The sequence below is a fragment of the Leucopleurus acutus genome (assembly GCF_964270905.1).
Source record: "Leucopleurus acutus genome assembly, chromosome: 2".
Lineage (NCBI taxonomy): Eukaryota > Metazoa > Chordata > Mammalia > Artiodactyla > Delphinidae > Leucopleurus > Leucopleurus acutus.
The window spans coordinates 184,384,029-184,409,008 of NC_139143.1; the positions used below are offsets into that span (position 1 = coordinate 184,384,029).

Consider the following 24,980-nt stretch of genomic DNA (forward strand, 5'->3'; position numbering starts at 1 on the left):
AACCAACAAGGCACATCTCCCTGGGCCCCTTGTGGGCCTGCACCCCAGCCTCCCCTAAGGGGACAGAAATGTGGCTTTATTTGGGGCGGGACTTGGAGAGCATGTCCGTCCCCCTGGAGATCACCAAAGCTGCTCTGAGGGAGGGCCGAGGGAGGACTCAGCGCTCTGGTGCTTCTTCATCTCTGGATCTCCTGGGAGCTTGTAAAATGCAGATTCCTGAGCCCCACCCCTGCAGACATTCCAAATGAGCAGCTCTTGGGTGGCATCAGGAAATCTGCATTTGAACACCCTCTCCTTCCCCTCTGTCCACGTGATTCTGACGAGGGTGGTCAAGGACCACACTCCAAGAAATGTGCTGTGATCCAGGGGCCCATTCCCCAGGGTCCAGTTGGGTCTGGCCTGCTCCCCCGCCCCTTCTGTAGCTCTGGGAGCACAGGGAACAGTCTGTCCTGTTCAGGGCTGGCGAGTCCTCAGGCCCTGCTACAAACATTCAATCGATGTTTGTTGAATGTAGAAACAAGCCTGCCCGGGAGTGGCAGAGTACAGATGACTCAGGCCAGCCCAGTCTGGGCCTGGATACGGACAGGAGCCTCCTTTGTGGTCCAGCAGAGATGGATAGGGCATCACCAACCACCACAGTAAGGAGAGAAGGCACCATACTGAACTCAGATGTGAGGTCAGAGGCGATGAGTGGGTCCCAGGTGGGTGGCCCTGACCCCAAGGAGAAGCTGTGGTGTCACAGTGGGAGCACAGTTGGGATTCTGGACCCCCATCCCACTCTCCCCCGGGAGCTGGGGCCCCTCCCTACCTTGGTAGGCCCATTGCCATGAATCAGGACTGGGAGGGTGTCGTAAGCCAGGTTCCTTGCTCTCACTTGGCCCATTTCAAACTTGAGCACCACCTCATCTGTGGGGGCAGAAAGCAGAGACGTGTCCAGCATCAGGCCCACAGGCCAAGCTCCAGGGCTGACAGGATGGGCTAGAATTCGAAGCCTCCCCCAGTGAGGCCCTGGGCTAGTCACTTCACCTCTCTGAGCCTCAGTTTCCTCATCTGTAAAATGGGGGTTAGAGTGGGAGGACTCCGTGTCCTGCGAGTACTTAGCACCACGCCTGGCACGTGGTAGGCATGGAATCCACGGCAACCCCTACTGTTTGTTGTGATTACTTATTAGAGCCAGAAGCAGAGGATGGGGGCAAGCAAAGACCTGAAACATCCCAGCTCCAGGTGCAGTTCAACCAGCAGGGAGGCCTGGGTCAGGCAGGGACAGATCCTGTCCGGTGGAGAAAGCCCCTGCAGTAGGGTCCCAATACCCTAGCTCTGACCTGGTCAGTCTGCACGTAAGACGGCGGGTAGGACGCTGCCTTGCCTGACAGTTATAAAAGGCAGAAGGGCCTTTTCCCAGAGGCCTGAGAAGATGCCGGGCTGGGAGGCCTTTTGTGGTAGGTGATCATGTGATGGGAGCCCCTCTGTGCAAGCTCCCGATCCACCTAAGAGGTGGTCTGGGCCCAGCTTCTTAACATAGGTCCACAAACTCCCAGAACCCACAGGCCAAAGCGTGCCATGCTTCTGCGCCTCCCTGGGAGGGGAGCCGGAGCTCTCCTCAGATTCTCAAAGGGGTCCATTTACCCCGTTAAATCACCAATCAATGATCTGGTCCAAATTCTCTTTTCTAAGCACGGGAAAACTGAGGCCTGAGGGGTGTGGGTGTGTGTCTTGCCTGAGGTCACCCAGCAAGATAGTGGCAAAGCAATGTCATCGCCAGCCACCGACGGGACCAGGCCAAGGGCATTTGTGGTTTCAAGGGCCAAGAGGCCTCTCTGCTTCTGAAGCCATCCATCAACTCCCTGCCCCCAGCCCAGGAAGTCTTCACCTGGGAGGTGGGAGGGCAGGGGAAGGAGGTGAAGCAGGCTCACCTCTAAAGACCAGTTATGCAGGGCAGGGATCCGGTACCCGCTGAGCGCATCACCCAGCTCCTCCCAGGCTGAGCCCTGGTGTCCGGCAGGCTCTCTGGAATGACCTCTTAGCCCTCCTTTCTCCACCCCTAGAGAGATACAGCTCTGCCCCCAGAGGACATCCAGGTGGTCTCTGGGGACCTGGGGATGAGGTGGGCGACATCCCAGCACAACAACCCGAGAGGAACCTCCTCGGCTCAGGCCCTGCCTGGAATCCTCATCTCCTTACCACTCCTCTCAGGATCCCCCTCCCTGTCAGGGCTGCTCACCCAAGGCTCCATCCAGATTCTGGAAGATACGGCAACGGTGGTCCAGGGTGATGTTGATCCCCTCCTGCAGGAAAGAGGGCACCAGGCTGCAGCAGGGACAGGCCCTGGCAGAGGACAAGGCTCCATCACCCAGTGTGGGGAATCTGTCCTCCCACTTCTGCCACTTCCTTTCCCCACACCCTCTTCGCCCTGTCACATCAGGGCAGCTGGGAGCCTTGGGAAGGCCAGCCAGTGGCCAAGCCCCTGGGATCTACTAGTCTAGTGGCTCTATTCACAGAGAACCAGGGACTCTCAGAACTGGAAGGAATCCAAGGAAACAGCTGGTTCAACTACTACAACCACCATAGTAACAACAAATGCTTGTTTAGCACTTTACTATGTGCCAATCACATCCCAAGTATTATATGTACATTAATTTAATCCACACAACACCCTTGAAGATCCCACATGCCGCGGAGCAACTAAGCCCGTGCGCCACAACTACTGAGCCTGCGCTCTAGAGCCCACAAGCCACAACTACGGAGCCCGCGTGCCACAACTACTGGAGCCCACGTGCCTAGAGCCCGTGCTCCACAATGAGAAGCCACGGCAATGAGAAGCCCGCGCACCGCAACGAAGGGTAGCTCCCGCTCGCCGCAACTAGAGAAAGCCCGTGTGCAGCAGCGAAGACCCAACGCAGCCAAACAAGTAAGTAAATAAATAAATAAAAATTTAAAAAAACAAACAAGGCACAGAGAGGTTGGATAACTTGCTCAAGGTCACACACTTAGTAATTGGCTAAGCTGGCATCTGAGCCTGGCAGCCTGGCCCTGAGGTCCACGTTCACTGCATAATGCTGCCTCTTCGAGATCTGACTGTGTCTCATGGAGCCCTAGGCCAGGCCAAGTGACACTCTAGGCTCAGCCTTCATCCCACAGAGAACAGCTCCACTGTTTTATTTTAGACCATGGGCTTCTGCTAGCAATGTCACTGGAGGCAAAGGGGAAGGAGGAGCAAGGACTGAGCTAACTAAAGATCAAGTTCATAGTTTCCACTGCACAAGTCCAATTGCTTCATTTCATTATTTCATGGATAACCAAAATCGAGGCCCAAAGAGCGAAAGCGAGTTACCCTACATCACGCAACACAGAATAAACAGGGGTTGGGCGGGTAAGCAGGGAAGAATCCAGGAATACTGACGCCCCTCAAGGGCTCCCTAAATTTCCTGCCTGCCCAGAGGACACCGGCTGGCTTTGGGGCTACAATGGCCCAGTTCTACTGCCTCCATTCCCCTCAATGATCTCTGCTTTTCTTTTTTTGGCCTTGCCACGTGGCTTGAGGGATCTTAGTTCCCCAACCAGGGATTGAACCCGCACCCTCGGCAATGAAAGTTCAGAGTCCTAACCCCTGGACCACCAGGGAATTCCCCAATGATCCCTGCCTTGAGACAGGCTGAGAGGCCTAGCTTCTGGGGCCCAGGTCCAGCCAAGATCACATCAGCCCCCTAGAAACCCTCCAGGTAGGGTTGGGCAGGGGCAGCTCAGCCTGTCAGTTCCTTTCATGACCATCCTCACCACCTGACATGAGGCTGTAAATTCCCTGTGTCCCCAGCTTGAAGGTCCACGAGGGCAGAGACCCCAACTGTCTTGTTCATTGCCATATCCCTGCCCTACACCTGACAGTGTCTCATACACCACAGGCACTCAATAAATACCTGCTGAAAAAAATGAGTGAATCGAAGAATAGATAAATGGAGTGTCAATGCCCAACCAGGGGGTCAGGCCTGGGGGGCAGGGGCTGCTCCCAGTGCCGCCTGGTCTGGGGGAATCCAGCGTCAAGATCCCACAGTCCCACCCACTGCCTCTTACCCTCTTCTCCGGGTCCAAGAAGATCTTGGTGTAAAAGAGCTGGTCACTGTCACTGTCCTGACCCTCCCACTCGGCCACCAGTTTGCTGAGGTTGGGGGCATAACCAATGAAGCCTGGGGGTGGGGGACACACAGAGACAGACACTTAGCTTCCGGCCTCTAAGCCAGGGGCCTCTTCCCAGCCTCCCCTCTCATCCACCTCCCTCTTCCTTACCCATAAGCCCCGCCTCCTCTCAGAAGCCCTCCTGGATTGAGAAGAGGTGATGTCTACAGGTTGGAAACAGCCTGCCAGTTAATGCCACTTGGTGACAAGTTCCCACTGAGCCCAGAGAGAAAAATCAGTGCTGTCCATTAAGCTGCACCAGCTCAGGTCCTGGGCACCACACAGGTGGTGAATAAATGAATTAGGCCAGAAGCCCAGGAGAGCAGGGCTGGTGGGGCATAGGCTTGGAGCCCCTTTTCTACAGTTATCTGAGAAACTTGACCCAGAGAAGGGCAGAGGCTGAGCCAAGGTCACACAGTACAGGAGGGCTTAGAGGGTAAGGCCCACACAGACCCCAGGCTTCAGTGCAGACTGGTGAGAAGGAAAGAGAAAAAGGAGAAGGTGGGCAGTCAGGGAGGGCCCTGCCCTAGGGAACACCTCTACCCCTGGGCCAGGGCCAGGCCATCTGGACTGTGCTAGCTCTCTTGGCCAATGGGGAAACGTGGTCCCTGGGGGCGGATCCCCCTTCCGTGGCTGGACAGAGGAATCCAGAATAAAATATGGATTTTATTCTCCGTGCAGTAGGAAGTCACTGAGTGATGTGTGCAGACTCGCATCCGGCTGCTGGGTGGAGGATGGACTGGAAGGGGCGAGGGTGGAGGCTGGCAGAGCAGTTAGGAGACTACTGCCTATGCCAGGGGCCCCATGAGGCAGCGGCAAGGGGCGTGGACATGAGAGGGCAGATTCCAGGGATCTTTTGAACTGGAAGTGGTGTGACCTGCTGATGGACTAAGGTTCGGGAAGGCAAAGGAGGAATCAGGGGTGACTCCCGACTCCCTGTTTTGCCCTGTGCAGATAGGGGGCTATTGAATGAGACAAGGAAGATTGCAGAGAAGCTGATTTAAGGGTTAAAAAATCAGGAGTTCTACTGAGGTCATTCTGCATTCAGGACCCGTGAGCCATCCGCATGGGATGTCAAGCCAGGGGGGATCCGCACCCAGGCAGCAGACGGACCCCTCTGGAGCCTGCCCAGCCTGCCGCACACTCCGCACCCGGGCCCCTCACCTCCAGAGCCCAGGAACCTCTTGCCGTCAGATACCACCGGGTACTTGGCCTCCAGCCTGCGGTCCGGGTAGATGAGTTCCTCGGCAGAGAAGACCACCTGGCTCCTGGCCTGCCGGAACTTCTTCAGGAGCTCTCGGGGCCCCGAGGCAAACACCACGTCGTAGCTATGGCCAGAGCCGGGAGAAGACAGGGCAGGGCAGAGGTGAACAGGGAGGAGAAGGGGCGGGGGAGAGCGGGGCGGGGGAGAGGGAGGCAGGGGCTCAGGAGGGTACAGGCAGGAGGAGACCAGGGATCAAGGCTCCCCCCCTCCTCCCACGCCAGCCCCAGGCCACGTCTGGGAAATAGATCTGCTCTGTTGCCTTTGCCCCTGCCCACCATGTTTCCACCCCCTTCCTGGGCAGAGACGTGGTCCCCATAATCTGTGCCCATCTCACACTCAAAGCATAGCTCACCATACCTGGGCAGGTCCCCCCACCCATCTTTTCACCAAGAGTGGACATGGGTCTTTTCTGGGGTTCACAGACCCCTTAAAACTGCAGGCAACCTTAGCTAGAGTAACCCCCCTCATCCCTGATGTCCTGGCAGGACCTCATTCTAGAATATTCCTCTACCTCTCAGCTGCCTACCTGTCTGCGAAGAGAATGACCAGGTTCTCCTTGTCTGCTGCCTACCTGTCTGTGAAGAGAATGACCAGGTTCTCCTTGTCTGCGTGCTTCTCCAGGGCTTCCTTCAGTAGTCGAACCTTCAGCCCTCCACCTGCCGACATCTCCTTCTCCCCATGCCAGTCCTCCCCCAGCCCCAGCGCCTGCAGAGAAAGGCCCCTTAACATGAGCTTTTGGTAAAGAAAAGACCTGGCCAGCTCAATTTCCAACCCCACCTGGGCAGTGCACATCTGTGCTTCTGTCTGTGTCCAGCACCTCCTCCCCTCCCCGTGGGAAACCATTCTAAGACATATGTGGGGCTGAGCAGGCTCCTGGTGTGGTCATGTGACCATGGCTGGCCAATCAGAGTCTCCCATCTCTCCCAGAGCCATGAGTTTGAGCATGTAACCCAAGTAGGGCCTATCAGAGTCTTCCCTGGGACTGTTCTGTTAAAAGTAAGGAAAGGTTGTCTTGTTCTGCTGAGGTTGTGAAGCTGGGGCATGTGGGTTTATGGCTGGTGGTCATCCTGCTACCATGTAGAGAGAGCATGTCTACAAATGAAAACAAACAGGGCCTAGAGATGGAAAGACAAGGCCCTTACCATGCTGCTTGAACTCCTAGATCCAGCTATGCCTGAAGCAACCCGCTGCCTCAAGCCCCATTCATGTAAACTAATTCACTTTCTTATAATGAATTTTTTTAAATTTATTTATTTTATTTATTTATTTTTGGCTGCATTGGGTCTTTGTTCCTGCACACGGGCTTTCTCTAGTTGTGGTGAGCGGGGGCTACTCTTCATTGTGGTACGCGGGCTTCTCATTGCAGTGGCTTCTCTTGTTGCGAAGCATGGGCTCTAGGTGCGCAGGCTCCAGTAGTTGTGGCGCACGGGCTTAGTTGCTCCTCGGCATGTGGGATCTTCCTGGACTAGGGCTCGAACCCCCGTCCCCTCCATTGGCAGGCAAATTCTTAACCACTGCGCCACCAGGGAAGCCACAAACTAATACACTTTCTTTCTGGCTTAAAGCCACTACACTGCAAGCTGTGTAGGCAGTGCCCTGGTCTGTCTCGTCCATCATTCTGTCCCCAGTGCCAACCACGGCACCTGACACAAGGAGGCACTCAGCACACTCAGTGAAATGGAGAAATCTCTCCCTGCAGGGCTCAGCCCCACAGACTGCACGCACAGGACATGAAATCCATGCCACCAATGGACATGGCGTTAGCTTGTGTTTCTTTACAGCAGTGTTTATACAGGTAAGATATCCAGACAAGGGCATCCCCAAATCACCTGGGAGGCCTTGTGGAAATGCTGATCCCCAGGCCCTACCCTCTAAACTAGCCACAGGTCCCCAGGTGCGTCTTATGCACTAACATGAGTACGCCCACATACCTCTCGAGTCTCACCTTCCACACACCCTCTATCTCCAGCACCTCCTAGACTTTGCTTATGTTCTTCCCATCTTACTTTTCCAGAAGATTTCCCTTTGGGCCCAAGTCAGTTTGGGAAAGGCAGACATCCAGCTCCTGGACTCTCCCACCACTCCTCGGCTATCTCTGCCCCACCTGGGGAGCCCCTTACCTGGATCTTGTAGTTGAAGAACTGAGCTGAGCGCTTGAAGCGTCGGAACCCCTCGGTCTCCTTTGTGGCCACCGTGAGGACCAAAAGGTTGTCTAGGGACAGAGAAGGGAAAGAAGGATGAAGAGAGGTGACAGCAGGAATGGATGACCGTGCCCGGCGGGATGTGTCAAATCCCACAGGACGTATCTTCATGTCAACCCATTATAGACAAGGGCCCAGGGCCCAGATAGGAAGAGACACACCTAAGATTACTCAGCTGGTTAATGACAGAGCTGCGACATAACCTGGGTCTCCCAATTCTCCTTCAGGGCTCCGTTCATCTGGTAACTGACCAATGTGGCAGGAAGTACCCAGAGCAGAGGTGTCTGCACCTCGCATTGTGAGACCGGGTCTCTCTGGATTTAGGAGCAGAGGAAAGGATTCGCTCTGAATGCTGAACAACAGGAGGACCTCTCTGGCCAATATCAGACATTAGCCTGGCAACAATCACAGCTCTCCATGCCCGCACTCAGGGCAGACATTGCTAATCAATCCCAACAGACTTTCTTGCTGAGCCTCACTTGGCCTTGGATTCTCCCAACACTGTGAGAACCAATAAGAGCTGGCCTGCAGTGGAAACTGACTTGAAATCCTGGCCTTTGGCCAGAGCAGCTATGCTACCTTTTTAACAAGGGACCTCTCTGGGCTCTGTAGTGTGGCTTCACCTCTGCAACAGAACCTGCTGAAAACACTCCCAGATGCCATTTCTGGGAGCCATGAAGAAGCACCTCCCAGACCATACTTTGAGGCTGTGTTCTACGAGAAGTGAAGGCTCTGGGAGTCCCCCGGTGGCCTAGTGGTTAGGATTTCGGGCTTTCACTGCTGAGGCCCTGGTTCAATCCCTGGTCGGGGACCTGAGATCCCACATGCCACGCTGCACAGGAGAAACAAAAAATAAAATTCCCTGTAGCTGGCCTGGTTAGGCTCCTAGCTCTGCTCCTTACCAACTGTGTGACCTTGGGAAAGTCCTTGACCCTTCTAAGCTGGTTTCCCCCTTGTAAAATAGGGATAGTAGTAGTACCTACTTCCCAGGGCTGCTGGACTAATTAAATGAGATCAGGCCTGTAAAATCCTTGTTGGGATACTGGCACACACTAAGCTATTATTGGTGCTTATTACTGAGAGGCAAACGCCTTGCTCTGGCATTCAAGGCCCCCGTTGATTGGCCTGGTGACACACTCATTCTCTCCATTGAGTGGGCCCTCCTCCTGGCTGGGGTCCTCCCTCCTGCTAGGGCTTCCTCTCTCTGCTCTTTCTCTAACCTTCCTCCAGGTCCCAGGGCCAGTGATACTTCTTCCCTGCCACCACCTCTATGAAGCCTTCTTGGATTTCTCCTGACCTCTCTCTGGGCAGAGGGCAGGACCCCACTTTGCAGCGCCCATCATTGTTTCACTAGGTGAGCCTTACTTCCCTGGGGCCCAGGTCTTAACACTTTTCTGGGTAAACAGACTCACCAAGTGGCCAGGCCAGCACAGGCAGGTAAGGCCCTCCCACCTCGACCTCCCCAGGAAGTCAGGAGGAGCCTGGGCTAAAAGAACAAAGGAGTCCAGCCTGACAGAGCTGGCTGAGCCGAGGGGCAGGCTGCTGGTCCCAGAGCAAGGGGTTGGTGCCAGGTGGGCCAGCCAGGACTGGCAAGAATCTGCTGCGGGTGGGTCCAGAGACCTGGGGCAGAAGCGGGAGGATTCATTAGGCAGGTACGGAGAGGGGAGACCTCACCATCTGACCCTGGGGTCCAGGAAAGAGGGGTGCTGCTCACACTTGGGGAAGGGCTCCCCCAGCTCCTGCCAGGATGGTTAAGTCTGCCCTCAGGCAAGGAGAGCCAGAGCCCCAGCTCTGAGGCCCTCTTGTGGACAACAGGGGCTGCTGGGGACAGGAAGAGGGTCACATTTCATGGATGGAAAAAGCCAGCGTGTGCGTCTATGTGAGATTCTGCATTCTCCATTGGACCACGGCTCCTGAAGTCAGGAAGTGGGGGAGGGGAAGTGAGGAACCCAAGACTCAGACACGGTAACCTGCCCAAGGGAGCCACGAAGTGGCAGCACCATGATTTGGACCCAGATACCCGGACCCAGAATCCCCTCTCTTCACCTCTGCATGCACCGCTCAGGCCTGGGACGTGGCCAGGCGTCCATCTCCATCTGTCTAATGAGACTGTCCAGCTCAGGCCATGCTGGACCCTCCCCACATGCCCCCTTCCTCCTGCCCAGCCTGTCTCCACTCAGTTTTCCTGCCAGGCGCTCGCAATGGTGCCTTAACAAATCCTGGGTTCCTTGGGCAACACAACGCCCACTCTCCTGGCCAAGGACCCCACAAAATCCCCCAGTGCAGAGGGCCCCAAACCTGCCTGCATATCGGCATCACAAGGGAGGCTGTGAAATACACATTCCTGGGCCCCAGGACCACAGATCAGAGATGGACCCAGGAGTCTGGATTTGTCCTACATTCCCCTGGTGATTTCTGATGTCAGCCACGTTTAGAAACCGCTGGTCCAACCCATCCCTTGGTCCTCTGACTCTGGGCTCCAATGCAGGGGCCTGGGAGGTGGTTCACAGCAAGAGAACTCAAGGCAGGCCCCTCCCCTAAGGGACCCTGGCATCACCCCTCAACACCCCCATGAAACTGCGTTGCTGAATCCAGCCAGCACCCCATTCCTTTGTCCTGCCTGCAAAACTTGCTCCTTCCCCTGAAAAGGCCCCAGGCCACTTCCTCCAGGAAGCCCTCCTCAATCTCATCCCCTTACCCAGTCAGTCCTCGGCCCGTGAAGTCTCCGTGTGCACAGTAGGTGAAGTACCGGTACAAACCTGCTTCTCCCTTTGCCAGGCCAGGCCCACGTCTCTATTTCCTTGGTGTCCCTCCCCCTCCCCAGGACTCGGAGTGAGTGTGACTTGGGCCTCAGGTGCAGTGTCTGGCCTTCAGGAGCCCTGTGGAGATGACTAGTAAGCGCTAGCACTGTTGAGCCTTTTCTAGATGCCATGCACCTTGTGAAGCGTGTTACATTCGTTATCAAATTTAACCATCAACACCCTGTGCGGTAGGTGATATTTCTACCCCCCCTTCTACAGGTGAGGAAACTGAGGCACTGAGAGGCTATATAACCTCGAGGTCACAGGACCTCGAAGGGAGAAGGAAACGAGCTGGAATTCCAAATGCCCATGCCCTTCACCACACTTTCCCTGTCCAACATCCCGGAATGCTGGGAATCCCAGCTGTAGACTGAATCCAGCATTTCCAGCCACCTTCTCTCAGGCCTCCCCAGTGTGGTCACCCGCTCCAGTCACTGGATGAGGTCTCTTCCCAACTCACTGCACAGCCAGAGCTCTGGGCAGCCTACAGGGTGACAACGTGGCCCAGGGCCCCGCCCACCTGCTTCTGTCTGGCCCAGCCAGCCGCCTTGGGCTGAGGCCAGGGCCCACATGAGGCCCGACATACAGGGCTCTTGGTCCCCCTGACCCGCTGCTCAAAGTCCAGCAGTGGTTTCCCCAGATGGATGACCCATGATCCAGGGTCAGGAGAGACAAACCAGAGAGCAGAGTGGAGTGGCAAACTGCCACAGATTGCTGGGACAGTAACTTAGCCTCTCTGTGCCTCTGTTTTCTTATCTGTAAAATGGGAGTAATAACAATAGTACCAGGGAATTCTTTGGCGGTCCAGGAGTGGTTAGGACTCTGCGCTTTCACTGACAAGGGCCCGGGTTCAATACCTGGTCAGGGAATTAAAGTGCTGCCCTGTGGGGCAGGGATGGAGAGGAGCTGCCTTCCTGAGAGTGAGAATGACGGGGAGTGGGGGGGGGGGGCACGGGGGCCTTGCGGGGAGTGCAGACATCTCTCTGGGATCCTAAGGGAACGCTGAGGACTCAGGCCCTGTTCGGCTGTGCTCCTTCAGATGCCACCTCCTCTCCCCAAGCAGTGCTGGTCCGGGCAAGGGGGTGGATGGTCAGCGTGTGGCCTTGGCTCCCTAGGCACGGTCATGACACACCCAGGCTGCTCTCTGGGGAGGCGGGAATGAATGAAGCTCCTCTCCCATCCCCCACACCCACCTGGGGCTGGAATGGAAGCCAGGAGATGGGGATTCCCAGGACTGGAGCCAGCCCTGCCTCTTCCCCAGGTCTGGCCTCCCACTCATTTCTGCCACCTCAGGGCTCCTGAGACTCCCCCGCCCTGACACACACACAGCCAGCTGGGTCTGCCTGCTTCTCCATTTCCTGCGGCAGAACAGCACGACCTGAAGCTCCCACCCAAGACCAGCCGGCATCCCTGGAGTCTCAGGTCTCAGCGGCCATCAGGCTCAGGCTGTTCCTTCCCTCTCCGTGGCCAGATGAAGGCCTGCAGGGAAAGGCATGGGCCCAGGGAGAGAGGGGGTCTCAGCCAGAAGCAACTACAAAAAGAAGGACGGGGGCTTCCCTGGTGGCGCAGTGGTTGGGAGTCCGCCTGCCGATGCGGGGGACGCGGGTTCGTGCCCCGGTCCGGGAGGATCCCGCGTACCGCGGAGCGGCTGGGCCCGTGAGCCGTGGCCGCTGGGCCTGCGCGTCGGGAGCCTGTGCTCCGCAACGGGAGAGGCCACAACAGTGAGAGGCTCGCGTACCGCAAAAAAAAAAAAAAAAAAGAAGGACGGACCATGTTGCTCCTGGACTCTCCCACCCCCTCAGCTCTGTGCAAATTTGCTTGTTTGGATGCCGCTTTGTTGAAGGCCTTTTTCTTTCCCCCACATCAGTCTGGGGGCCCCCCAGCGCAGGGCACTGTCTCCTCCCTCAGGCACAGGGCTCTCTGGGAGCAGAGGGCTGTGTCTCCCCCATCAGACTGGGCGTCCACTGGGGTGAGGAGCTCTGTGTCCTCCCTCAGATTGGGAGCACGCTGAAAGGGACAACTGTCCCTCTTTCTATCCGTGTATCTCCCGGCAACACCTGCCCCCCCATCTGGAGCTGGGGGTCAGCAGGAATGAGCAGAGGGTCTGAGTCCCAGTCAATGATGCCACTTCCAATCAGCTGTGGCAACCTGAGACCAGGTGTTTAACCGTTTAGGGTCTCAGTCTTCCTATCTGTAAAATGAGGCCAGTGATTCCTTATGTATCAAAAGGGTCTGAATGGAGCAAGGGAGGCACAGGGCCTCAAACTTGAGAGCGGCCTGACTTTCGCCACATGCCTGGGGACCCGCTTACTATCTACTAGGTGCTTTACCTGGATTATCTCAGCAACACCCTGAATCCTGTACCCTCTGTGGGGGCTGCCTTGTGTCTACTCTGTCCCCTCCCATCACCTGCTAGGGGTCAGGGCACCTGAAGCCTTGTCATCAATTTGGTCCCTCCCACTCACCTCCCGGGCTTCATCACCTCCCTGGGCAGCTGGAGTTTTTCTCCTGGGATGGTCTGGGGTGGAGGGAGCCTACATCAGCACAAGCAGAGGGAAGAGAGGCCCAGGGGGAAAAAAGCCAGCAACTGGACCCAGGCCACAGGACCTCTGCACACGCCACCAGCCCAGCCCTGTGCTTAGCACCTCCCTCACTGTATTTTTTGACCTGTCTTACTGCCCTGCTGGGATACTCCAGGAAAGCTGGCAGCGCTGGGCCAAGAAAGAAAATGCCTTTATGGGCTGGGCATTGAGCTGAACTCTCACCAACAGGCCTCATCCCACGGAATCCTTGTCAAGAGCTCTAGGGCGCAGGTATCATCACACCTGTTTTGCAGGTTAGAACAGCAAGCCTCGTGGAGATTAAGCACCACTGTTTTACCACGGGAGACGCGTGGCCTTGGGCAGAACCTGGCACAAAGGAAGTACTCAAGAAATGGTGGTTCCCATCCCTTTTCCTGGCCCAAGGGTCTGCTAAACTACCATCCTGCCCCACTCTGGTTCCCAGTTTCCCTAGAAGAGTGGGCCAAGGGGAACGGGGGATGATGGAGGGTGTGGTCAGTCTGGCTCTGCTTCGCTGGGACTGCCAGTGGTCTGTGTCCTCCTGGGGTTCTCAGATGCTGACTGGGCGGCCCTGCAGGTGGTCCAGGGAGGGCTGGGGAGGAGAGTAGCACCCGCTGAGGATAGCGGGACACACTTTGAAATCCAATCTGCCTTGGGGTTGTAGAAAAAGCACTAGACCCGGAGTCCAGCAGATCTGAGACCCACCGCTCCAAAGCTGGATCCCCCTGGGCAGTCACTACACCTGTCTGGGCCTCAGTTTCCTCATGTGCAACCCAGAGAGAGTAAGACCCACCTGGGAGGGGCAGAGCAGACCACTGAGGACACGGGTGAAAGTACAAACGGCTCTGTGATGTGAGCCACCCCTTCTGTCTCCCACCCCGCCCAGGTGCCCCGCACTCCATAGTTATGAGGCCTAGGTGTGAATCCTGATTTCAAAGCCCACAAGCGGTGTGACCTTGGGCAAGTGAATCAACTCTGGAGACTCAGTTTTCCCAGCTAGAAAATGGAAATGACAGAAGGATGCACTTCTGAAGTTAGGGTCCTGCTTAATCGACGTCTGACTCATAGCCAGTGCCCCACAAACGTAGTTATCGTCCTTATTATTATGAGTGCTATTATTTGCCCCTCTGGGTAATGAACGGGACTTGGGCCGTTCCTCCCCTCCAGCTGCCCGAAAGTGGGAAACGCAACCCTAAAAGGATAAGTGCCTTGTCCAAGTCACCACTGAGTCAGTGGACAACTGGCCTGAACCCAGAACCCCTCGGAAGCCCAGGCCTCCCCTACAGGCCGGTCCTAACGGAGGCAGCCCCCAGACCAGCCCACCTGCCCCCATCCCCCGCACCCCACCTCCGGCCCCGGATCCCCCCTCCCGCCCCCGGCCCGGAGCCCTCACCCTCCGGCTTGGCATCACCCTTCGTTTCGACAAGGAGCAGCCAGCCCAGCGGGGCCAGAAGCAGCTGGAGCCGCATGGTCCGTGTCTGGGAACGTCCGGCGTGTCCAGCGGCGCTCGCTCGCAGGCTGGAAACTTCCCGACGGGGTCGGCGATCCCGCTGCCACGCACTGGGCCCGCCCCGGGGGCGGTGTCGCGCCGTGCCGCCGGGGGGAAGGGTTTCCTGCAGACTCGCCCGAACCCGCCGCCTCTCCGAGTCTGGGCAGCTCCCTGCGGGCCCGTCCCTGCGGCTCCCGGGTCCTTCCGCCGCCGGCCTCCTCCCTCCCGTCTCCGGGGAGCTTCACTCCGACCGGAAAGAGGAGGGGAGACGGGGGCGAGGCAACAATTTCTATACCCCGGACCCCGCGCCAAGCCTTGATGGTATCAATAAACGTGAGCCTCGGTTTCCTCTCTGGAAAGTGGGGTTTATAATGGTATCTATGCGTTGGGCCTTGCACGGGTTAATGACATTGTTACCTGCAGTGCCCTTAGAACAGCCCCTCGATAAGCCCTCAGTAAATCTCAGCTATTCAGATTTCATTCGCCCTTGTCCAAAGCCCTGGGCGTGAGGGTATGAGCCTGGAGCGGGCGAGGCCTGGCAGGAATGTGTTCAGAGGCATCCACACGCCTGCCAAGACCCTCCTGGCTGCTGCAAGTGCAGAAAGTGCATCCCCGCCCCGCAAAAAGGGACTCACTTAATCTGCCTTTTTGTCCCTGGGAGGCAAAGGGAACCTCTGAGACAAGGAAGGTCTTGTTCCTGAGGTCACATTGTTGAATGAATGGATGAATGAATGAATGAGAGAGAGAGAGAAGAAAGGGAGGGAGGGAGGGAAGGAGGGATGAAAGAAGGAGGGATGAAGGAAGGAAGGAAGGAAGAAAGGAAGAAAGAAGTTGTTTAGGGTCTCTTCACAGATGTGGGTCTTCAAAACACAACTCAAGCGTTTCTAGAACAAGGGTTCCTGGAGCAGATGTCAGCTAGGGGCAGCCATCTCTGGGAAAACAACAACAACAATTTTCATCCTTGGAAGAGATCCTCAAAGGGAGATCCTTTCCAGCAGGTTAGGCTCCAGAGGAGTGGGTAGTGGGTACAGCCCTGGGTGGGCAGGGGGTTCCCCACCCACAGGGGGAAAGGGCAGAAGGGGGAGGAATGTCATGATTATCAATGAACAACATAAAGCAGGCCATGTTAGGTCCTGGGGAAAAGAGAAATCAGCAATACTCTTAAGACTGATTCAGCCAGGGTAATGCACTACCAACATGACGTTACATGGGAAAAGCAGTATATACTGTATGACCCCACTCAGCAAAAATATATCCTTACGGGTACAATGCATAGAGATGATGCTAAAAGAAAATGACAGCCAAATATTTACAGTCATTATTTCCAACTTGTGGGAATGTATGTGTGTGTGTGTGTGTGTGTTCTTGCCAGGTAGTTTTTATCTTATTTATATTTTTCATTGTTTTTACAATCATTTTACAATGAATATATACCATTTGTACAACCCAAACAAAGCCAACACACGTTCTTTTTAGATGATAGGTACAATCCCTGCGAACCTGGGAAATTATCTCACTGAACAGAGATTTACTCATGGTAAAGATGGTAGAAGTAAGGCCCAGGGGGACCCAACAGCAAGCTCAAATTCGAAAGGCAAGTAAAGGGAAGAGGCAGGAGTGCAATCCAGGGCTGCTACCCAGTTGGGACCTGGGACCTAGGGCGGGGAGTTTCTGCAGCTGGGGACAGGACATGGTGCCAGAATCCACCGGATGTTTTTGAATTCAGGAGGATGTAGACTGAAATTCCAGCTCCTTTGAGGAGGAAATGGAGGGATAAGCAGAGGGGAAGAGGAGCATGTGTTGAGTGGCTCAATTTTCAAAGCTCTGGCTTATGCCATGTTCCCCACAGCCCTGCCAGTTAGGCAGTATTGCCCCCATTTGTGAAATAAGGAAACCAGGGCTCAGAGATGTGAAGCAACTTCCTCAAAGTCACACAGCTGATGGGGGACCACAGTAAGGGAGGTGACTTTGGAAACCGGATCTAACTTCCCTTTTGCTCGGGCCCAAGAGGACCTCAATGGTGGCATGCTATGGACGGAAAAAAATCCTTGCGCAGTACAGTTCCTAGAGTCATTGCAAATCGGGAGGGGGGATCAACCTTGGAGGCTGCTGGCCGCCCCTGGAGAAAGGATTCATCCTGGTGAAGCCTGCCTGCCACCCTTCACCAAATTGCTGGAACTTGAAATTGGTCCAAGCTTCATCCAAAAGGAGGACTTGTCTCTTTAACCAGGGGTGGCTGCTGCCTAGATGTTACTCAGGGTAAGTGCTGCATCTGTTGTGCACAGTTAAAGGCACAGGACTCTGCTTTTCTGGGAAGCAGAAACGATAGCTGAACTGGAGGGTAGTGGTCTGGTGCCACAAGGGGCTTTTCTCCCTCTCATCCTCTGCTTTTCTCCATTTTTACCATTTCCTTTCTTGACCCGAGGAAGAGCAATGGCCTCAGTGGACAGCCACATTCTCTGCTGCCAGCCGATTCTCAGCCTCCTCCCTGTTTACACCCATCAGCTAGTCCCACTGGCACCTACCCCCTTTGATGATGATGATGATGATAATAATAATAATGGAATTTCCAAGCTGTTCCCTTAAATGAAAAAAGTAATATGCAAGGGTTTCCCTGGTGGCGCAGTGGTTGAGAGTCCGCCTGCCAATGCAGGGGACACGGGTTCGTGCCCCGGTCCGGGAAGATCCCACATGCCGCGGAGCGGCTGGGCCCGTGAGCCATGGCCGCTGAGCCTGCGCATCCGGATCCTGTGCTCCGCAGTGGGAGAGGTCACAACAGTGAGAGGCCCGCGTACTGCAAAAAAAAAAAAAAAAAAGTAATATGCAAGAGTATATAATATGCTACAATTTCTGTGAAGGGAAAAATATAGGTCTCTGTCTATATGGCTATATATCTGTAAGTGAATAGAATTTCTGGAAGAGCACCCAAGGAACAGGAAGCAGTGGTTGCGTCTGGGAAGAGGAACTGACTAGCTGGGACTCCAGGAAAGAGGAAGACTTAATGGCCACTCTTCACCCTTTCATATATGTTGAATTTTGTGTCATGTACATGTGTTTCCTGTTTCCTAGTAAAAATAAATAAAATAATGAACGGTTATTTTAAGCCAGGCAGTATGCTAAATGTTTAACTTGTTTATCTAACTTAAGTCTCAGAGCAATCCTACTGTCTCATGATCCCCATTTTATGGATGGAGAAACCAAGGCCCAAGGAAGTTAGCTGACTTGCTAGCAAGGGGCAAGGCCAAGATTCAAAACCCAGGCAGCCTCGTGCCAGTGTCCTTACTCTTGACCTCCTGGCTTTGTTGTGGCTATGTTGCTGATCGTGGGCTGTGATTCCCTCCCCTGGGGTGTTTGAGAGTGGTAAGGGAGTTAAGAGCACCAGCATGAACCTTCTCTTTAACGTAGGAATCTACTTCCAAGAATTGCTCCCCCAGAAACAGTCTCAAAAGTAGGCTTATATATGTCTATTACACAGACATTCATAATAGCGAAAAATAATTATGTGGGTTTACATTTACTGTGTACTTACCCCATGTCATGCACCTTGCTTTCTTTGCCTGTATTAACTTACTTATTCCTCAGAAACCTGAGAGGCAGTTTCTCTGGTCATCCCCATTTCACAGGTGGGATCAAGCCTGGTTTAGTCCTTTGCTCTCATCTCACTGTGCCTCCCAAGTGTTTCTGCCTCCCTGAGGGGCTTGGATGGATCCTATCTCTCTAACTGTAGGTTATGGATTCCTGCACATCCATGAAGTTATTCTGTGGGGTTTGTGAAATCCTGGTGGAAATTAAGAATTTTGTGTGTATGTTTTGATAATGATCTTAAAAAAGAAAACAAAGAAGGTAAGCATACTGTAGGATCACCTGGACAGCTGCCTTCTTATAGGGTGCTGGCCCTAAGACTTGGCAAACACACATGTGTCTGCTCACAGCCCACAAGAAGCCACCTCAAATGACCATTTAATTTTCAACAACTGGGAAGCACTGTCTGGCTTTGGAATGTCCTGAAACTAAAGTGGAAACAATCGCCCCATTGTCTGCCCCTGTGCTCAGATTGAATTTTTTCCCCAGAAACAAAATTTGTCTTTTGCATTGATAATACACAATTTAAAAGCATTTTCAAAGAATGAAACTTTAGTGTTTTATGTTATTTAATAAGTTAAGACTCACGGTTGACATCAAGAAGACGACTTGGTGTGGTAGAGAAATGGACAGTCCTGGGCCTGATTTGTGTCCTATATGCTGTACATGCAGCCAGACAGGTCTGGAAGAGTCGTCAACAAAATATATCCTAGGAAGTCTGGTTGACAGTGCTTACTTTTCTTTTTCTTTCTTTCTTTTTTTTGGGGGGTACTATTCTGTACTAAGTCTTTTTTTTTTTTCCGCAGTGAGGATCATTTTTACAGAAAAAAGTTTTAAAATTATTTTTTAAAAATCTTGGGGCTGTTGAATCCATTAGTAGCGAATGGGGCACAACACGTGTTCGGGTTGGCTAGCGCGGTTGGTTTTTTCGTTTCTGTTTTAAGTTCCCATGAATTGGCCGCTTCCAGTCTTCCGCAGACCCCTCTCCTCTTCTGGACTTGACTTTTCAGGCCCGAGAACTGGTGGTCAAACCCCGGCGGTGCCCGCCCCCTCATCGCTGTGGCCACGCCTCCTTCTCCCGGGCCCGCCCCTCTCCCCTCCCTCCGCCCTCCCCTTTTCCATCTGTCGCAAAAGAGTAGGTGGCGCTTGACGGCCCGCGTCGTTTGACGGCCGGAGGCAACCGAGAAGGAGGAGGGAGCAGCTGTGGCGGCTGCCGCGGCGCCTGTGACGGGGGCTGGCGTGGGCGCCGCGGTCCGGGCCCGGGAGTGAGGCGCGGGCGGCCGGGCCGGTGGGCTGGGCGGCGGGCCCGGCGGCCGCCCCCGCGCTGCGCCCGCGCCTGGCGGCCCGATGTGGCTGCAGCAGCGGCTTAAGGGGCTGCCGGGACTGCTGTCGAGCAGCTGGGCCCGCCGCCTACTCTGCCTGCTCGGCCTCCTGGTGCTGCTTCTGTGGTTCGCGGGCTCCGGGGCGCGGCAGGCGGCGGGCGGTCTGCAGCTGTTGCCCTGGCCCCGCGGCGAGCCGGGTGCCGCCGAGCCCTCTGCCTGTCTGGAGGCAGCCACCCGCGCGTGGCGCGGCCTGCGGGAGCGGGGCGAGGCTGTACCACTGGGCCCCGGAGTGCCGGCCCTGGTGGCCAACGGCTTCCTGGCCCTGGACGTGGTCGCCAACCGGCTGTGGGTGACCCCTGGGGAGCGGGAGCCCGCCGTGGCGCCGGACTTCGTGCCCTTCGTGCAGCTGCGCCCGCTGAGCGCGCTCTCTGAAGCTGGAGAGTCAGTGTTGCTGCTGCGGGAAGGGCTGCTGCGGCGGGTGCGCTGCCTGCAGCTCGGGACTCCGGGTCCCGGCCCTGCGGCCGCCGGCCCGGGCCCCGCCTCGGCCTCCGGCCTCGTCACGGGATCCGGCCGAGACTGCGTGCTGCTGCAAGAGGACTTTCTGGCGCACCGGGGCCGACCCCACGTCTATCTGCAGCGCATCCAGCTCAACAACCCCACGGAACGCGTGGCCGCGCTGCAGACTGTCGGGCCCACTGCCGGCCCGGTCCCCAAGGCCTTCACCAGCACCCTGGAGAAGGTCGGAGACCATCAGTTCCTCCTCTACTCGGGCCGGTCCCCGCCTTTTCCCACGGGGCTGGTGCACCTGCTGGTGGTGGCCGCCAAGAAGTTAGTGAACCGTCTCCAAGTGGCTCCCAAGACGCAACTGGACGAGACTGTGCTGTGGGTGGTGCACGTCTCCGGCCCTCTTAACCCCCAGGTGCTCAAAAGCAAAGCAGGCAAGGAGCTCAAGGTGCTCCAGGACTTGGCACGGAAGGAAATGCTGGAGCTCTTGGAGATGCCGGCGGCGGAGCTGCTTCAGGACCACCAGCGCCTCTGGGCCCAGCTCTTCAGCCCAGGTGAGGCCTGGCGAGTGCTTGGTCCACCGTCCACACCTTGCACCAGGGTGAGCACGGTCCATCCTGGAGATGCCCCTGCAGAGTCTGCAGAGGTGACACTGAAGGGCGGGGTCCCAGGGTAGTTCAAACTTGGGCTTGGCGTTTGATTTGGGGCTGACTCTTGCTCCACCACTTAGTAGCTGTGTGACCTTGAACCCTACTCTCTCTGGGCTTGTGTTCAATAATAACAGTAGCATGTACTTCAGAGGACTTTTACGAGATGGTCGTGAAAGAGGAGTGCAAAGGGCAGATCTTATTGTTATTCATTCTTGTGGCTGAAGCCTCATTTGAGCAGCGTGGTTTGGGAGGTCAGAGGCCTGGCCGATCCGGGATTCTTTTTTTTTTTTTAATGTATTTATTTATTTTTGGCTGCATTGGGTCTTTGCTGCTGTGCGGATGCTTTCTCTAGTTGTGGTGAGTGGGGGCCTACCTTCATTGAGGTGCACGGGTTTCTCTTGTTGTGAGCACGGGCTCTAGGCGCGCGGGCTTCAGTAGTTGTGACACATGCGCTCAGTAGTTGTGGCACGCGGGCTCTAGAGCACAGGCTCAGTGGTTGTGGTGCACGGGCTTAGTTACTCCGCGGCATGTGGAATCTTCCCAGACCAGGGCTCGAACCCGTGTTCCTTGCATTGGCAGGCGGATTCTTAACCACTGAGCCACGAGGGAAGCCCGATCCCGGGGTTCTTAACTCAGTTCCCCACATTTCTGGCTGGTGCCAGGCATGGGCTTCTTGACATGACTCCCGCTAGCCTGAGCTGTGGCCTCGCTGTTGTGGCTGCAGCTTTTTCATGGGGGGCGGGGGTAGTGGAATCTCTTCAGCAGGTGGGATGCTCCTGTCAAATGAAAACTCCTTCGCCCCCTTGACTGCTTAAGAAAAGGAAATCCTAGTGTAGAGGACAGAGAGATTAAGAGATTTTGGTTTCCAGAGTTCTAGTTGTCTAAATCCTTAAACATAGTTGCTCAAAGAGCCTTTAATTTAGTCAAGTATTTATCGAATGCTTCTGCCAGAAAGCGTTCTTCACGTGGGGCATACGGAAGCAAACAGAACAAAGTTCCGGTTCTCATGGTTCTTAAATTCTGGGCGGGCGGAAGACAGATATTAGAAAGCGAAAATTTGGATTAAAAAAGCGAGATAGCTTTTTAGGCTCAAGTGTTATAAGGAGAAAAGATAAAAATATGTGCTTGGGGGTGAGTGACTGCAGTGGGTGGGGCTAAGAGTGTGTAGCTCCGCTGTCGCGGAGGCCTCTGTGAGCAGGGATTGCAGAAGCTGAGGCCTACACAGCTAGAGGAAGCGCTGTGTGGTGGTCTGGAGGGAGCCAGCAGGGCAGAGGCCCTGAGGCAGGGGCGGGCTTGGTTGAGTGGCCAGTGTGGCTGGCAGGTAGCGAGCAAGGGGAGGGTGGCAGTGGCCAGAGGGTTTACCTTGGGGCCTTGGTGAGGACAGTGAATTTTATTCTAAGTGAGAGGGGAGGCAGGGCGGAGGCACTATCTGGTGCACGTTTTTAAAGGTCGCGGTGCTGCTGTGTCAGTGTCAGTGTGGGGGAGAGGGGGAAGTAGAGTGTGGAGACCACATGGGAGCTTTTGGCAGGAGCCCAGCTGAGAGGACGGTGGCTGGGACCAGCGCTGCGACCGTGGAAGCAGGGGTGGATGAGTCGGAAACTTTTGCAGCTGGAGCCACTGGGCGTTCTGTGGACTGGCTGTGGGGAGTGAGAACTTGAGGGTGACTCCTGGATTTGGGGGGAGGGCTCCAGCGGGTGTCTGGAGGTGATTTAGGGAAGGATTAGCATGGGGCTGGAAGGATTCAAACCTTGTCCGTTCCCAAATGCCTGTCAGACATCCAGCTTGAGACACCACGTGGGCGGTGAGCTGTCTGAGTCTAGAGCTCATACAGATCTGTGCGATCCTGTGCTCAGATGTTGTTTAAAGCTGCAGGCCCGGTGAGAGAGAAGCAGCCCACGACTGGCCAGGGCGTTGTGACAGTTCTTGGAGTCGGGGAACTGGCCTTTTGACTTGGCGCCCTAGGCTTGGCTAAATCTGTGTTCTTCTGGGCTCTGGCAGGAGCCCCACTGGCGGGATTTTCATTTTCAGGCCCAGAGGGCTCAAGGTGGTCACGTGAGGAAGCCAGGCAATGCTGCTCTCCCGTACTCGTGGGAGACTGGAGCTGCTGTTTTCATCCCTGAGGACAAAAGCTTCGTGTCTCTGCTGCTCTTGATCTTTGTTTCATAACTTCAGCCTCTTGGCCATGCCGTTCCTCCTTAATGTACAACCTCTGTGGTGTTGCAGGTGTGGAAATGAAGAAGATCACCGATGCTCACACTCCATCAGGCCTGACCGTGAACCTGACGCTGTACTACATGCTTTCCTGCTCCCCCGCGCCACTGCTCAGCCCCGACCTGAGCCACAGGGAGCGAGACCAGATGGAGTCGACACTCAACTATGAAGATCACTGCTTCAGCGGCCACGCCACCATGCATGCTGGGAACCTCTGGCCAGGCCGCCTGTCCTCCATCCAGCAGATCCTGCAGCTCTGGGACCTGTGGAGGCTGACCCTGCAGAAGCGCGGCTGCAAGGGGCTGGTGCGGGCGGGCGCCCCGGGCATCCTGCAGGGCATGGTGCTCAGCTTCGGCGGCCTGCAGTTCACTGAGAACCACCTCCAGTTCCAGGCTGACCCCGACGTGCTGCACAACAGCTACGCCCTGCATGGCATCCGCTACAAGAATGACCACATCAACCTGGCCGTGCTCGCGGACCCCGAGGGCAAGCCGTACCTGCACGTGTCTGTGGAGTCCCGCGGCCAGCTCATCAAGATCTACGCCTGCGAAGCAGGCTGCCTGGACGAGCCTGTGGAGCTGACCTCGGCGCCCCAGGGCCACACCTTCTCGGTCATGGTGACGCAGCCCATCACGCCGCTGCTCTACATCTCCACTGACCTCACGCACCTGCAGGACCTGCGGCACACGCTGCATCTCAAGGCCATCCTGGCCCACGACGAGCACATGGCCCAGCAGGACCCCGGGCTGCCCTTCCTCTTCTGGTTCAGCGTGGCCTCCCTCATCACCCTCTTCCACCTCTTCCTATTCAAGCTCATCTACAACGAGTACTGTGGGCCTGGTGCCAAACCCCTCTTCAGGAGTAAGGTATAAAGCCACTGCGCCTCCAGAGCCCGGGGCCCTGGCCTCGCGTTCTGTCCCGAGTCTAGTGTAGTGGGGTGGAGGGTACGTTAAGCTCCAGCTCTGTGCTCCCACTCTTTAAAGAGCCCGGACTCAGGAGAGAGGGGCTCTGTGGCTTCTGGTTTGGAGAAGGAAGTAGCACTTGACCTGAAGGAGTGGGAGAAGGGCCAGAGGCAGGTCTGAGCTCCAGCCGGGCCTGGCCAGAGCAGAGCCGGTGAACTCGCCGCACCCGCCTAAGGAGGCGCCTGGGCCCCCGAGTCTGTGGCAGCTCTAGCCCGCCCCTGGGCCAAGTGCTGTCAGCAAGGCGGCTCGGAGCCTGGGTGGGGTGCCAGCAGGGTGTCTCCATCGCCTGCTTCCCTTGAGATTTCTGTAGCTGTCCACCGGGGTTGGCGTGAGCAGTAACGACCTGTCTTGTTGATTGAACAGGAAGATCCCAGTGTCTGAGTGGCATCAGTCCTGCTTTCAGTCGCCACTTGCACAAGACACCCAGCACTGAAAGTCCTGCTGCTGCGAACAAGGGATCCTTTGAAAGCACCCAGCCTTTTGTGCCTTGTTGGGGGACACCAGTGACTCGGAAGTGCGCGTGGATGTTCAGGAGTTTGCATCAGGGAGCGGGAGGGGTGGGGCTGGTGGACCTTTTGTAAGCTTTCGACTCAATAAAGTGAACCTATATGGAAAATACTTGAAATTGAATTCACTCTTTCCACTTTCCCCCTTTCTTCTGTCCCAGGAAATAGACCCTCTTTTGAAAAGACTCTTGTCTAGGAAAAAATGTGTTCTTTTCCTAATTTAATGTGTTCTTTCTTGAATGAATTTTTAATTTATTGTTGAGATTTTGCTGGATGGCTTTTGCATCCACTCTCGGTAGGGAATCTTGGCAATGATTTCCAATATGCACCACCTCGGGAGGTTTGGAGGCCCGCACGCCGCCTGCATGAAGGAGTGGGTCTCCGTCACCCTCGGGTTTGCACACTGCGTCTTTCTTATCGTGAGCCTATGGAGATCTGTGGTTTTGTACCTCTGGGCTTTAGGGGAGGTGTTTAACTTTCTAGTGATTGATGATTGTTGGGTTTTGGAATACCAAAGCTTTTTTTTGTGTTCTGTTTTTAAATAAATCTCTTTCAAACCTCCACGACCGGTTTGCGTGTGGTTGAGACCTCTGGAGACATCGGACCTTCCTCGGTCACCAGGCTTTTGGGTGGAGTCCGAAGCAAAGGCCCCGCCGTGGTGACAGTATACTTTTCCCACGTCCTCTCCTCTTCAGAGGAGCCCACTCAGAGGCTGTGGAGGTGGCCCCCGTGCTGCCCACCTGGGGGATTGCTGCAT

The 24,980-nt window shown here is 55.6% G+C and overlaps 2 protein-coding genes across 2 annotated transcripts in view; one reads left to right on the plus strand and one right to left on the minus strand.

Annotated features, from left to right (window-relative positions):
* PLOD1 (procollagen-lysine,2-oxoglutarate 5-dioxygenase 1) overlaps positions 1–14,527 on the minus strand; it is a 28,765-nt gene extending 14,238 nt beyond the window's left edge. The window contains exons 1-7 of the mRNA XM_082832759.1: positions 14,391–14,527; positions 7,555–7,646; positions 6,006–6,139; positions 5,335–5,498; positions 4,069–4,181; positions 2,222–2,285; positions 809–906 (exon numbers count right to left, since the gene is read on the minus strand). Of these exons, the coding sequence (XP_082688885.1) occupies positions 809–906; positions 2,222–2,285; positions 4,069–4,181; positions 5,335–5,498; positions 6,006–6,139; positions 7,555–7,646; positions 14,391–14,466 (741 nt within the window). The 5' untranslated portion in view covers positions 14,467–14,527. The remainder of the gene's footprint in view (positions 1–808; positions 907–2,221; positions 2,286–4,068; positions 4,182–5,334; positions 5,499–6,005; positions 6,140–7,554; positions 7,647–14,390) is intronic.
* Positions 14,528–19,264: 4,737 nt separating this feature from the next.
* Positions 19,265–24,252, plus strand: KIAA2013. Its single transcript, XM_082865691.1, has 3 exons — positions 19,265–20,448; positions 22,768–23,621; positions 24,081–24,252. The coding sequence occupies exons 1-3, from the start codon at positions 19,416–19,418 to the stop codon at positions 24,096–24,098; spliced, it is 1,905 nt and encodes a 634-aa protein (XP_082721817.1). The 5' UTR covers positions 19,265–19,415; the 3' UTR covers positions 24,099–24,252.
* Positions 24,253–24,980: the final 728 nt, after the last annotated feature.

What these genes read in the sequence shown, in the direction of transcription:
- KIAA2013 (XM_082865691.1), top strand. Translation starts at nt 19,416, where the DNA reads ATGTGGCTGCAGCAGCGGCTTAAGGGGCTGCCGGGACTGCTGTCGAGC. An exon ending in GGCCCAGCTCTTCAGCCCAG is followed by an intron (nt 20,449 to 22,767) that starts GTGAGGCCTGGC and finishes GTGGTGTTGCAG; the next exon opens with GTGTGGAAATGAAGAAGATC.